Here is a 13,263-nt window from a genome sequence, read left to right as displayed (position 1 = left end):
ACTACTATATTAACCCATGAAGTAAAAATTGTCTTAGCCCTCCTTACCTGAAGGTCAGCTTGAACTCTCATCGTTGTCTTCCTCTCCCTCTTTTTCTTCTTTTGTGAGACAAAGGCTCACTCTATATCCCTGACTAGCCTAGCACTCACTTTGTAGACCAGTCTGGCCTCAAACTCACAGAGATGTACCTGCCTTTCTTTGAGTATTGTTGCTTTTGTGGGGGTTTGGTGTGGGGGGGGTGTTGTTGTTGTTTGCGATAAGATCTTGCCACGTAGCTCAGGCCAGCCTTGAACTCACTGTGTATCCCAGGTTGGCCTCAGACTCTCAATCATCCTGCCTCATCCACTTGAGTGCTGGAATTATAGACATATACCACAATACCCACCTTCAAATGTTTTGTCATAGAATCTTGGAGAATGTTAGCAGTCTTCTAACATCGTGGTTTCTATAGAGACTGTTCTAGAAGCTGAAGAGAAGGATCAGAGTACATCTTTAGCTTCCCTCCCCAACCTGTATTTTAATTAGAGCTTTACTTTTATTTTATGAGAAAAATATTCACACACATGTGAAATTGTAGTTAAAAGAAGGATTTTATTGTGGAAACAAACAAACAAACAAAAAAACATGATTAAAAACCATGAGTCAAAGCTGGGTGCAGTTGGGGCTGGAGAGATGGCTCAGCAGTTATGAACAGTTGCTGGTCTTCCAAAGGACCCCGGTTCAGTTCCCAGCACCCACAGGACACAAACATCTGTAACTCCAGGTTCAGGGGATCTGACACCCCTTTTGGGCCTCTGTGGGTACATGCAGGCAAAACACATTATGTTCATTAAAAAGAAAAAAAGAAAGGGGGAGAAAGCTGGGTATGGAGGTGCATGCATGCTTATAATCCCAGCACTTGGGAGGCAGAATCAGAAAGTCATCCTTGAGATGCCTGTTTCTAAAAAAACAAAAACTGTGAATATGGTTTTCTCTTTTACTTATAAAGAAATTTAGAACCAGAGGAAGAAAGTCGTTTGTTTGCTCAAAGCTTCTCAACCAAAAAGGATTTGCATTTGCATGAGTGAATTTGGGATTTCTTAAATCTCATTGTCACTATCAATGACTTTGAATATCACTTATATCTAAGCATCCGTTGTAAATTAGGAATATAATCTTTTGCTGGTTGTAGTGGTGCACATCTACAATTCTAACCCTCAGGAGGAATTTGTGTTTGAGGCTAGCCTGGACTACGTAAACAAAATCTTATTTCTTAGAATTATATTGGAGGTAAATAAAGGTGTTGGGGGGGGGTTGGAGAGATGGCTTGGCTCAGAGGTTAAGAGCATTGACTGCTCTTCCCGAGTTCATAGTTCAATTCCCAGCAAGCACATGTGGTTCATAACCACCTATGATGAGATCTGATGCCCTCTTCTGGTGTGCAGTCAAACATGACAGACTGTATACGTAATAAATAAATAATTTTTTTTTTAAAATAAAATAAATGTCTGTGTAGAGACTGAACCAAAAGTCAGGGAGCCAGTATGGGTCTGACCTAGGTCTTCTGCGTATATGATGTGGTTGTGTAGCTTGGTGTTCTTGTGGGAGCCCTGACAGTGGGAGTGGGGGCTGTCACTGGCTCTTTCGCCTGCTTTTGGGACCTTTCTCCTAGTGGATCGCCTAGTCCAGACTTAATATGAGGGGATGAGCCTAGTCTTATTGTTACTTGATATGCCATGTTTGGTTGATACACCTGGGAGGACTGCCCTTTTCTAAAGGGAATTTGGAGGAGTAGATCTGGGGGAGAGGAGAGATGCAGGGGAGGGAGGGGGGACAGTGGTCAGAATGTAATATATGAGAGAAGAATAAATTAAAAGGAAAAAAATAAGTATCTGTGTAAAAGTCTTTTTTGTTTGTTTGTTTCATTTTTGTTTTTGTTTTTGGGGTTTTTTTTTTAAGACAAAGTTTCTCTGTGTAGCTTTGGAGCCTATCCTGGAACTCACTCTGTAGCCGAGGCTGGCCTCAAACTCACAGAGATCTGCCTGGCCCTACCTCCCGAGTGCTGGGATTAAAGGCGTGTGCCACCACCGCCCAGCTTGTATAAAAGTCTTACGAATAAAGAACTATTAATGTAGTGTTAAAAGCTCTAGTTTTGGAAATCTGGGATTCTGCTTTGTTTAGTTACTTAGGTGAGTTTTGAAGCCCCATAAGCTTCAGTTTATTATCTCTTAACTACGCAGAAGTAATAGTAACAACTCAAGAATCCTTAGGAGGAGTAAGTGAGGTAGTGTGATAAGTGAGGAGGAAGTAAATGGTGTCTGCTGCATGCGTCAGGCTAGTTCCTGCGGATGCCCCTGTGCCTTCTCTCCTGTTGAGATGCCTCAGCAAATGGGATTATAGACGTCCCTTATTCTAAGGTATCCTTTTTTCCCTGTGAGCTCAGAACCCCTCCTGATTTTTCTCTCCCTCTCTGATGTAGGATCCCAAGTATCCTGTGGAGAACTTGCTGAACCCAGACAGTCATAAGGGACCTTGGCTCAGCTGTCCTCAGGACAAGAGTGGGAAACTGGAAGTGGAGCTTCAGCTGGAGAGGGTGGTCCCCATAAGTTACATCGACGTCGGTGAGTGAATTCTCAGGGCCTTTGGGGCCTCTGAGGGAAAACACAGGAATGACATGACTAACCACTCCCCTCAAGTGTCTCAGTTTGTTCTGACTGGGTAGCTTTCTGGAGTAAGTTCTGCCTAGAGGTGAAGGGAAAATGTTGTGTTTGCCCTTGGAGATGGTTTGGTGTTGGAGAACTCCTGGGTCTTCGTTCATAGAGACTACAGTGTGGAGCAGAGACTACAGCTCAGTTGGTAAAGACCTTGCCTAGTACGTGAGGACTAGAGTCTGATCCCCAGAACCCACATTTAGAGCTAGGCATGGGCTAGGGAGATAGCTCAGTGGACAAGCAGTTGCCGTAGAGTGTAAGGATCCGAGTTGAGTTCTCAGAATCCACATGAGAACCAGATGGGTAGTCCACATTTGTAATCCCAGTGCTCCTGTGGTGAGATAGGAAGCAGGAAAGTTCGTGGGCAAGCTAGTATGTCTAACCCAGCAGGGAACAACAGAGACAACCTGCCTCAAACAAGGGAGAAGGTGAGGACTCATGCTCCAAGTTGTCCTCTGGCTTGCACTCACACACACATACACAAAGCCAAATATAGAGGTACCCTCCCTGTAATCCCAGCGTTGGGAGGTAAGACAAACTGCTACCTGGAGGTCACTGATGTGCTGCATACTTTTATGTCAACTTGACCCAAGCTAAAGTCATCTGAGAGGAGGAAACCTCAACTTTAAAAATGCCTCCAGCCAGGTGGCACACGCCTTTAATCCCAGCACTCAGGAGGCAGAGCCAGGCAGATCTCTGTGAGTTCAAGGCCAGCCTGGGCTACAGAGCAAGATCCAGGACAGGCATCAAAGCTACACAGAGAAACTCTGTCTCAAAAAACAAAAAAAACAAAAAAACAAAAAAAATGCCTCCAGCCTAGCGGGGTGGTGAACACCCTTAATCGCAGCACTCAGGAGGCAGAGTCAGGAGGATGTCTATGAGTTTGATGCCATAAGATGGGCTGTAGGGTAGTGGTGGTGCATGTCTTTAATTCCAACACTTGAGAGGTGGAGACAGGTTGATATCTTGAGTTTGAGGCCAGCCAGGTCTACAGAGTAAGTTCCAGGACAAATAGGACTAGACAGAGAAACCCTGTCTTGAAAAACAAAACAAAAAGACAAGGTGGGGCTGCCGGAGAGATGGCTCAGTGGTTAAGAGCACTGGCTGTTCTTCCAAAGGAAATAGGTTCAATTCCCAGGACCCACATGATGACTAACTTCAGTTCCAGGGGATCTGACTCCCTCTTCTGGCCCCTGAGGGTTACCAGGCGTATAAGTGGTACACAGACATACATGCAGGCAAAACACCCATACACATGAAATAAAATAATTTTTAAAAAGACAAGGTGGACAGCACCTGAAGAACAGCAACCGGGTTGTTTTCTTGCCTCCATACACGGGTAGCGTGCATTCATGTACACATACACAAAGAGAATACGATGTGATGGTGCTTCTGGAATTACGCTGTGAACTCTGGTCTGGGTAAAGCCTTAGGGCACTGGCATAATAATCGATACTAACAAACAGAACCCTTATCATCTCTAAAGATCAGTGTCAGTAGGATGCTGAAAAGTGTGCTGTGCATAGGAGTTTATAGATTACAAAAGTTGATGCCAGGCATGATGGCACATCCCTTTAATCCCAGCACTAAGAAGACTGAAGCAGGCTGAGCATACTAAGACCCTGTCTCAAAAACAAACAAAAAAGTTGGCCTTAGAATTCTCTAAAGACTTGTTAGAGACCACTGTCTTTGCTTTCTCAGGACAGAAAGCTGTTGGGTTCCTTAACAGTGATTTCCAGGGCAGGTTTCAGACTGTGGTGGCCATGGTGAACCTTCTCTATCATTTGGTGGACTAAGGTTTCATTCCATTCCAGTAGGTGGCTCTCTGTGTGACTCCCCATGTTTCCAGAACTTCCTGGCTGAGCTCTAGAGTGGAGTGTTTCCTTCCCACCCAGTATTGTACCCTGTAGTCATTCTCTCATCGTCACCCTTCTCTCCGCTTTTCGTCCCCAGGTAACTGTGGCTGTGCTTTCCTGCAGATTGACGTGGGTCGTTCTTCCTGGCCCCTGGACAGACCTTTCGTCACCCTTCTCCCTGCAACCATGCTAATGTCCCTCGCTGATTCAAAGGAGTGGAAGAACCGCTCAGGAGTCCGGATGTTTAAACATGGTAAAGAGGGCAAAAGCAGATGTGGGGGTGTTTCCGAGGACAGATGCAGTGCAGAGGTGGGTATAGATTATGGAAGGGAGCCTGTGTTTAGCTCCTGTTAAGAGAAGAGAGTAAGCTAATGCGTTGTCTGAGTTCTGCCTGATGAGAATGTCAGGAGTATTTCTGAGCTATGATTGATATTTACCTCTGACTTATTGTTGCCTGATACATCGTCATGTTTTAGGGTTTTGGTTGTTGAGACAGGATCTCAATGTGCAGCCCAGGCTAGCCTTAAATACTGCCTTAGCCTCTCAGGTGCTGGAATTCAGGCATGTGGCACCACACCCAGTGATTCCTGTGTTTTTATTTGATCCCTATTTTATTTAATCCCTAGCACCACAAAAAAGGAAAAGGTATAGAATAAATTTTTGTGTGTGGTAAAAAGCTATATGCTGGCTTTTATATAACTTTTTAAATTTTATATAATTATATATTTATATAATATATAGTGTTTCCTGAATTCTGCTTATGCAAATCTCTGTTCACTGAGCATTGTAACAGATGCATAAGATATGATCCCTGGACTCTAGGGAATTGCAATCTGTTTATCTGTGTTTAAATTGGAGGTGTTTATCTTGTTATAAAGGAAGAGTGAGATTTTGGAAGAGTTTATGTGAGGTATAGGGGATGATATACTTACTGACTGGATAATGTTAGCAATCAGAGAAGTAAGTGTGTGGTATTGGCTTCGGATGCTGTGAGTGGCTGCATAGAGTGGGTTGCAGCCTCGTGGTTCAGGAAGGTGGAGACTGGTGTGAAACAATGATGGAGGAGTGGTTAGAAGACAAGGAGCTAGGCTGGAAGGGCCCTGCCTTGCCTGTCTGGCAAACCTTTCTCTGAGCATCAGAGCCTGAAGGGACACGTGCTGGTGATGTCCGTCCCTCCTCCTGTTGGTGTTTACTGTGTGTAGCCGTGGTCTTGTGTAGCTAGAGTTTTCCTGCCTGGCCCACGGTCAGGGCAAATCTCTCTCACCCGCCAGTCCCACAGCCGCTCAGACCCAACCAAGTAAACACAGAGACTTATATTGCTTACAAACTGTATGGCCGTGGCAGGCTTCTTGCTAACTGTTCTTACAGCTTAAATTAATCCATTTCTATTAATCTATACCTTGCCACATGTCTCGTGGCTTACCGGCATCTTCACATGCAGCTTGTCATGGTGGCGGCTGGCAGTGTCTCCCTCACCCAGCTTCCTGTTCTCTCAATTCTCCTCTCTGTTAGTCCCACCTATACTTCCTGCCTGGCCACTGGCCAATCAGTGATTTATTTATTGACCAATCAGCAACACATTTGACATACAGACCATCCCACGGCAGTCTTGTCTTCGCTTTCTTCAGTTTTGGATTTTTTCCCTTCCTGCCTCCCGACTAATAACAGTTAATGCAGCACATTTTCTTCTCTGTTGCTCAAGCCTGTGCGAGTATGCATGAGCATGTGCGAGAGCACACACACACACACACAAACATGTCCCTCTCTCTCTCTCTCTTTTTTTTTTTTTTTTTTTTTTTTTTTTTTTTTTTTTTTTTTTGGTTTTTCGAGACAGGGTTTCTCTGTGTAGCTTTGTGCCTTTCCTGGAACTCACTTGGTAGCCCAGGCTGGCCTCGAACTCACAGAGATCCGCCTGGCTCTGCCTCCTGAGTGCTGGGATTAAAGGTGTGCGCCACCACCGCCCGGCCCCCTCTCTCTCTTTTTTTCCTCTCTCTAGGGTCTCATGTAGCCTAAGGAGACCTCAAACTTGCTTTGCAACCAAGGAGCTCCTGGGCTGAGATTACAACCATACACTTCCACACACAGCTTTCTCTCCTCTCTGTCTCTGTCTCTGTCTCTCTCTGTCTCTCTGTCTCTCTGTCTCTCTCTCTCTCTCTCTCTCTCTCCTTTTTAAGTATTTATTTTTATTTTTTATTCATGTATATGTGGGAGGGGTGTGTATATGTACACATGAGTACTGGTGCCTGAGGAGGCAAGAAGAGGGCGTGAGATCCCCTGGAACTAGAGTTACAGGCAGTTTTAAACCACCTGACATGGGTGCCGGGAACTGAACTCTGGTCCTCTGCAAGAATAACAAGTGCTCTTAACTATTGAGTCATCTCTCCAACCCCTCCTTTTTCTCCTTTTTTTTTTTTCCTTGAGATGATTTCCTGACTCCAGCCTCAGGAGAATCATGGGATCGACTTCGACTGACATGCTCGCAGCCTTTCACACGTCACCAGTCCTTTGGCCTGGCCTTCCTCCGGGTGCGGTCCTCTCTGGACCCCTCAGCTGACTCTGTGGTGGATCTCCCTGCCCTGGGAGGCTCTGGGCCGACCCAGGTATGTTCAGTGGAGGCTCTGGGCCCACCCAGGTATGTTCAGTGGAGGCTCTGGGCCCACCCAGGTATGTTCAGTGGTAGAGCGAGGGTTTAGTTTTTTTCTTTTCAGTTCCTAGTTAAAACCTGATGCTTGATTGAAGAAAAGTAAGCACGGAAAGAGAGAGAGAATATGATATTCCCTGTGTATAAACTCATGGCATAACCTCTCCATGGTATGGTTACCAGGGAGGTTTTTATTGTAGAGAGAGACTAGCCAGAGGCGCTCACATAGCAAAAATAGTGGGGTTATAAGAAGAATGAGTAGCTGGGGGAGGGAAGCCTGTGAGCTAGAACGAGTTTAGGGTAGGGAGGAGGTGGGAAAGGCAGGACACCAGCATGGGCTGTGACATGTGTGACAGGTACTCCTGATACTGAGGGGACATATTGGCCAGCATGCACTTCGGTGTGTTGTAGGCACCACAGGTAGCCATTTGTCCCTTCTGCCAGTGATAAGGGAAATAACTCTTTTTAGTTAAGGGGAACTGGCTTCCTAAGTTCCTGAGGAAAGCTGGCTTTTATCAACAGCCAGAAAAGAAATCCTCCTGTAGTCCAGGTTGAGCCCGTTTCTGAATAGTTAGACTCCCTTCTGGAGTTTGGGAAGTTGGAGTCTCCTTTGGACCGAACACGCTGGACTTGTGGAATAAGCCTCTCCCTTTTCTTCTTTTACATGGCAGAGATGGAAGTGTGCCTTGAATACAGTCTACACAAAGCTGTTGAAGCACTAGCTGTATTGAAATTCTTTTTGAATCTCAGCCTAACCTCATGTGTGATTTCTGGGCTTGCAGAGAGCTCTCACATTTAGCTCTTGGGAGCCCCCAGGCTCCCTTACAGCCCCTCTGACATGGTTTCCGGCCTGGCTGCCTTGTTATATATGTTATATATGTATATGTTATATACCTGCCTCTGTCGTTCGTTGGAGCACTTGAGAGGCTGAGGCGGGTGGATCTCTCATGAGTTTTCTTTTTGCTTCTGTTTTGAGACAGGGTTTCTCTGTGTAGCCCTGGCTGTCCTGGAACTCTCACTGTAGACCAGGCTGGCCTCAAACTCACAGAGATTCTCCTGCCTCTGCTTCCCCAGTGCTGGGATTAAAGTTGTATGCCACTACCACCCAGATTTTTTTTTTTGCTGGCCTTGAACTTTCTATAATTTACACTTATACAAATTTATTTTATTTATATACAAATTTAAGTATGATATAGATACATATTTTATATATTTTAAAAGTTAACAAGAAACAAACTCAAAAGTTTGCACATTCCGTCAGTCTCCAGAGGCCTGTTTACCCAGTAGTGTGAATTCTTTTGTTCCCAGAGCCCTTCCGATTGTGACAAAACCCTTAGCATACAAACTTGCGGCATCTCAGATTGCGCACACCAGCAAATAGGTCAAAGTTACTGCAGATACAATCACGTTGCGTCCCTAGGCAGCAGTGCCCCCTGCGGGTGAATCTGGGTATTTACGTCTTCGTTTTCTCCTCAGAACGCTTTGGATATGCTGGAGTCTGATCCTAGGCCCTGGCTGACTAATCCTTCTATCCGGAGGACATTCTTCCCAGATCCCCAGACGTACGTACCTGCTGTTGATATTTCTCGTGTAAGGGGAAGACCACATAGCTCAGGGGCACAGAAACCCAGCCTATGGTCCCCTGGTTAATCACTTAGGTCTAAGCATGTCAGGATAGCGAACTGTCTTGGTTGGTTCAAGTAAATAGAATAATGTTGGCATTCTGATGAGTGAAACAAAATACTGTTTCTCTGCAGGAGCACCAAGGAAATTTCAGAGCTCAAGGGTAAGCTGAAGCAGTTGCAGCCAGGGCCGCTGGGGCGGGCGGCCCACATGGTGCTTTCTGCTGCCAACAGGGCACCTCCGGCCGGTGTGGTGAGCCCAAAGAACAGCCATGGGGAACCAGGTCCCAGTCATCCAAAGAGTGCAGGTGAGGCCCCAAGTTCTGTTCCTTACTGTGTCTGACACTGTCCTGCCTCCCTGACTCTCCCATGCTGTACTAGGATGGCTCACTGTTTTCAAATGAAAGGAGAAAAATAGTCAGGGAAGAAGAGAAGTTAAATCTTATACAATAATTGAAAGAACACTGGCCTAGGAATCAGGAATCCTTGTCTTTGCTTCAGCTCCCTCATGTTTATAGGAAAGGGGCTAAACCAAATAATACCTTAGCTTATTACAATCTCAGTGTTTTGTGATTATCTCAGAAAGACAGTGCTAGTAAATGCCTCAATCCCAGCACTGGGGAGTGGAGGAGGCAAAGGGATCAGTAGTCCAGGTCATTCTCAGTACATGGAGAGCTAGCTCCCAGCCAGCCTGAGAAACATAAGACCCTGTCTCAGAAAAGAAAAGAAAAAGAAATGACTGCAGGCATCTCAGGGCTCTTCGGGAAAGGATGCTATTCCAGCTCATTCAAGGAGGCTGGTGTGTCAGTATCTCACGGTGTGGCAGCTTGTTACATCAGCGACAGACAAAGGGAAGGAGGGAGTGTCAGTTTGAAGTGTGTGTGTGTGTGTGTGTGTGTGTGTGTGTGTGTGTGTGTGTGTGTTTACTCCCTTGAGACAAGGGAGTAACTCTTAGCTGGCCTGGAACTCACAGATATCTACCTGCCTCTGCTTCCCAAGTGCTGGGATTAAAGGTGTACACTACCACATCCTAGTGAAGTCATGGCTTTTTGCAACCTATTCACAGATACTGTGCCATTTGCCACTAGATACCACCCACACTCAGGGGCCCTCAATACAAACAGGCAGTAGGTAATGGGAGTCTCTCAGAGTCTATAAGGATAAAGGTTTATGGTTTTGAGAAGAGGCTGAAAAGAAACTACACATTTGGGGATATCTACTATTGATAAGGTACTAAGATTGTATAAGCACTTTGAAATACATTTAGTGCTATATCAAGAGTTTCTGAAATTATGAATAAAGAGGTAAATGGTGACTATTGGTTTTTGTTACTGCTCATTTGACATGTATTTATTGAATATCTGTATGTGCTAATCTGTGTGGTGCCAGAGATACTATAGCAATACTCATATCTTAATGAAGAGGTGGGTGTCTGTGTCACCCAAGAAATCTAAAACTAAACTGTGATAAATACTCTGAAAGAACAGACGATAGGATGACAAGGTTCCAGTCAGAGAATCTAGGGAATTCTCAGGCTTGAATTAAGCAGGCAAAGAAGATAGAAAAAATATCTCAAAAGAAAACTTAAAATGTGGAAGCCATGTGTAAACGGCTAGATAGTTTGTTTTGATTTTTGTTTTTCACGAAAAAAGATCTCATTTTTCATCCCAAGTTGGTCTTGAACTTGCTGTCCTGCAGTCTCGGCTTCCTGAGTTCTGGGATTATAGGCGCGTGCCACCTTGTCTGGTAACTAATGAGCGTTTCTCATGCAGAGCCCAGAGCAGAAGAACAAAACAGGAAGAATGATGTGGGCAGAAGGAAGAGAAGGAAATTGCAGGACCAAAGGTAGGCAGGCTGCCATCACGTCCAGACCTCAGGATCTCCGAACCCCTCCTCACTTTTGCTTCAGTCAGGCCCGGGCAGTCTGGGTCTTGATCTCTTAGACTACACGGAGAAAGATTGTCCTTGTCCAAATGTCTTCATAGGCAGAAATTGGCCCCGTCGTGAACCAGAGTAAGAAGGTATATAGACAGCATCTGATCTAATGTAAATCTGACGTCTCAGGCCTGTGATCCTAGCAGGAGACCAGGGCAGGAAGAGTGCAAGTTTGATTACTAGGACTGCTGGGATACACAGCAGGGTTCAGGCCAGCCTGAAATTAGCAGTTGGTGGAGTCTGGGGACAGACAGAAAAATGGGGAGTGACTTAAGATGCATTTGGAGTTTCTGGGGGTTGATAAAAATGTTGTGAAAGTAATTGTAGTTACTCAGCTTGGAAGTAGCCTTAATCTATACTTCCAAAGGCTAATTTTATGATATGTACATAATATCTCAATTTTAAAATTAAAAAACTACCAGGCATGATGGCATGCACCTTTAATCCCAGGTGTTAGAAGGCAGAGATAGGCAGATTTCTGAGTTCTGGGAAAGCCTGGTCTACATAGCAAGTTGTGGGCCATGCAGGGCTGTATACTAAGACCCTATCTCAAAACTAACTAACTTTTGAAAACTGAGGACAGTGATAGAAGCCCTGTTGTCAGATGCTCAAAGGTTAACTGCCTTCCTCTTGTCTGTCCTAGCAAGTGGAAAAGCAAGGACTGACGGGGTTGCTGTTTCTGGTCTCTTCTACGTGCTTCTGGTCTGGATTCTGTGTTCCTTCAGCCTTTGGTCTCTCCCAGCTAGCTGGCCTTAAACTGTTCTTTCCCACAGACCGTTGTCCAACTCAAGTTCTCAGCCAGATAGGAGGCGGGCAGCAAGAGCAAGGCAGAGACAGCACCGACCTCAGACCAAGAATGACAAAGATGCCCAGGCGACTGGACAGTGTCCCATCTGCACAGGTGAGCTGTGTTATTATTGGGGGGCCTGAAGACCGGGCCTTCGTTTAGGAAGATAGGAGGAGGGCTGTGGGTACTGGCAGAAACATTCGGTAGAGTCTGGGGAGGCGGCTCAGTGGGTAAAGCACCTGAGGCTCAACTCTAAGGACCTGAGTTTGCATCCCCAGCACCCACGTAAAAGCTGGGTGTGGCAGCCCATGTCTGCAACCCCAGGCTGGAGGTCAGGGATAGACAGCTTCCACGGACTCACTGGCCAGTCACTCTAGATAACTAGTGAGCTCCAGGTACAACAGGAGACCCTGTCTCAAACACTAAGATGGAGAAGCAAGAAGATCTCAAATGTCAGCCTCTGGCTTCCATAAGTGCAAATGGTGCACACACACCAGCACAGTTTTGATTTGTCCAGCCCTGGTGGCCATGTTCTTTGTGCTCATAACTGGCCCTTTCTAGTAGACTCCACACTCTGTAAGGACATCCATATCCCTCAGCATCTAGAGTACTGTCAGGCACATAGTAAACGTCTGATGAATGTCTGGCGGGTACGTGATGGTGTCTCTCAGGTGTGGAGTACTCAGCCCTGGGAGACTTCCCACACAAACATTTGCTTAGCGTCAGCAGCTCCTCCTCCTCCGGCATCTCGGTGTGGGAACAGGCCCCGTTTTATTGATCTCCTTCTTCCTCCTTAGGCTCCTTCAGCATGGAGACTCTCCCTTTGCATGCTGCCACTTGTGGAGAGAGCTCCCCATCCCAGCCATCTTCTCCCTCCTCCTCGTCTTCCTCGCCATCTGTGCTGTGGGTGTCCTCCCCAGAGAGCTCACCATCGCCTTCCTGGGTCCAGTGCCCTATTTGCGAGTTACGGTTCTCAGCAAGAGAAATAGAAGAACATGCCAGCATGTGTGGGGAAGTTTGTCCAGCCTGAGCCATGAGGTTCTGTTGACCCTTTATGTCAGAACCTGGGGAATGGGTCTCTTGTGGCTAAGAAGGGTTGGCTCCCCTCCCTTCCTCTATTACCTCAGAACTCTGCCTGCCTGAGGACACTTCTGGACCCAGCTTGCTCCCCATTCCCGGTTGTCAAGGCTTTGTCTCTATGGTACTCAATTCTCATAAGGACAATTTCCCCTTGGAACTTCTTTGGTAGAATTGGTGATCTCTCCAAGGCCTTAGGACACTACACTATCTCAAATGTGTTTCCCTCAGTGAATGGTACTTATCCTCCTGCCCATTTTCCTGAAAGGAAAACTGAGGCTTGGTCAGAAGGAAAATGTGGCCTGGAAATAATAAAGTCCCATGATGTTCTCTGGAAGATGAGTGTCTTGAGCATGAAACTGACATGGAGTTTTTTTTATGACCTTGACCTTCTATATGCTTCATGGGTGTCTGGCCTAGGTGTAATCAGATGACTGCTCTATAACTTTATTTATTGTGGGTCTGAAATGGACATTCAGTAACAGGAATGTCCTCTGCGGCTGCTCATAGGGCTGTCAGAGGGACCAGAGAGATTCCTTTCTAAGGAATAGATGGTTCTAGGCTTGGTTGTGAGGCTTTGAGCAAATCCCATTCCCATCTGTTCAATGAGGCAGTGGGGCTGCAGTGTCTCCCTGAGGTCCTGGACCTGTCATAG

At 46.0% G+C, this 13,263-nt stretch overlaps 2 protein-coding genes across 3 annotated transcripts in view; one reads left to right on the top strand and one right to left on the bottom strand.

Moving 5' to 3' along the window:
• Positions 1–399, bottom strand: part of Rnf121 (ring finger protein 121) — a 70,393-nt gene extending 69,994 nt beyond the window's left edge. The window contains exon 1 of one of the 2 annotated variants that reach the window (XM_059269896.1): positions 48–399. In XM_059269896.1, the coding sequence (XP_059125879.1) occupies positions 48–71 (24 nt within the window). In that variant the 5' untranslated portion in view covers positions 72–399. The remainder of the gene's footprint in view (positions 1–47) is intronic. The other variant, XM_059269905.1, reaches the window with a different exon arrangement.
• The window catches only part of Xndc1n (XRCC1 N-terminal domain containing 1, N-terminal like), a 34,000-nt gene that overhangs the window by 4,472 nt on the left and 16,265 nt on the right, over positions 1–13,263 (top strand). The window contains exons 3-10 of the mRNA XM_059269945.1: positions 2,459–2,600; positions 4,644–4,799; positions 6,968–7,146; positions 8,664–8,749; positions 8,945–9,117; positions 10,582–10,654; positions 11,518–11,645; positions 12,329–12,434. Of these exons, the coding sequence (XP_059125928.1) occupies positions 2,459–2,600; positions 4,644–4,799; positions 6,968–7,146; positions 8,664–8,749; positions 8,945–9,117; positions 10,582–10,654; positions 11,518–11,645; positions 12,329–12,434 (1,043 nt within the window). The remainder of the gene's footprint in view (positions 1–2,458; positions 2,601–4,643; positions 4,800–6,967; positions 7,147–8,663; positions 8,750–8,944; positions 9,118–10,581; positions 10,655–11,517; positions 11,646–12,328; positions 12,435–13,263) is intronic.

This window comes from Peromyscus eremicus, chromosome 1 (assembly GCF_949786415.1).
Source record: "Peromyscus eremicus chromosome 1, PerEre_H2_v1, whole genome shotgun sequence".
NCBI lineage: Eukaryota > Metazoa > Chordata > Mammalia > Rodentia > Cricetidae > Peromyscus > Peromyscus eremicus.
This window is presented reverse-complemented; position numbering and strand designations above follow the sequence as displayed.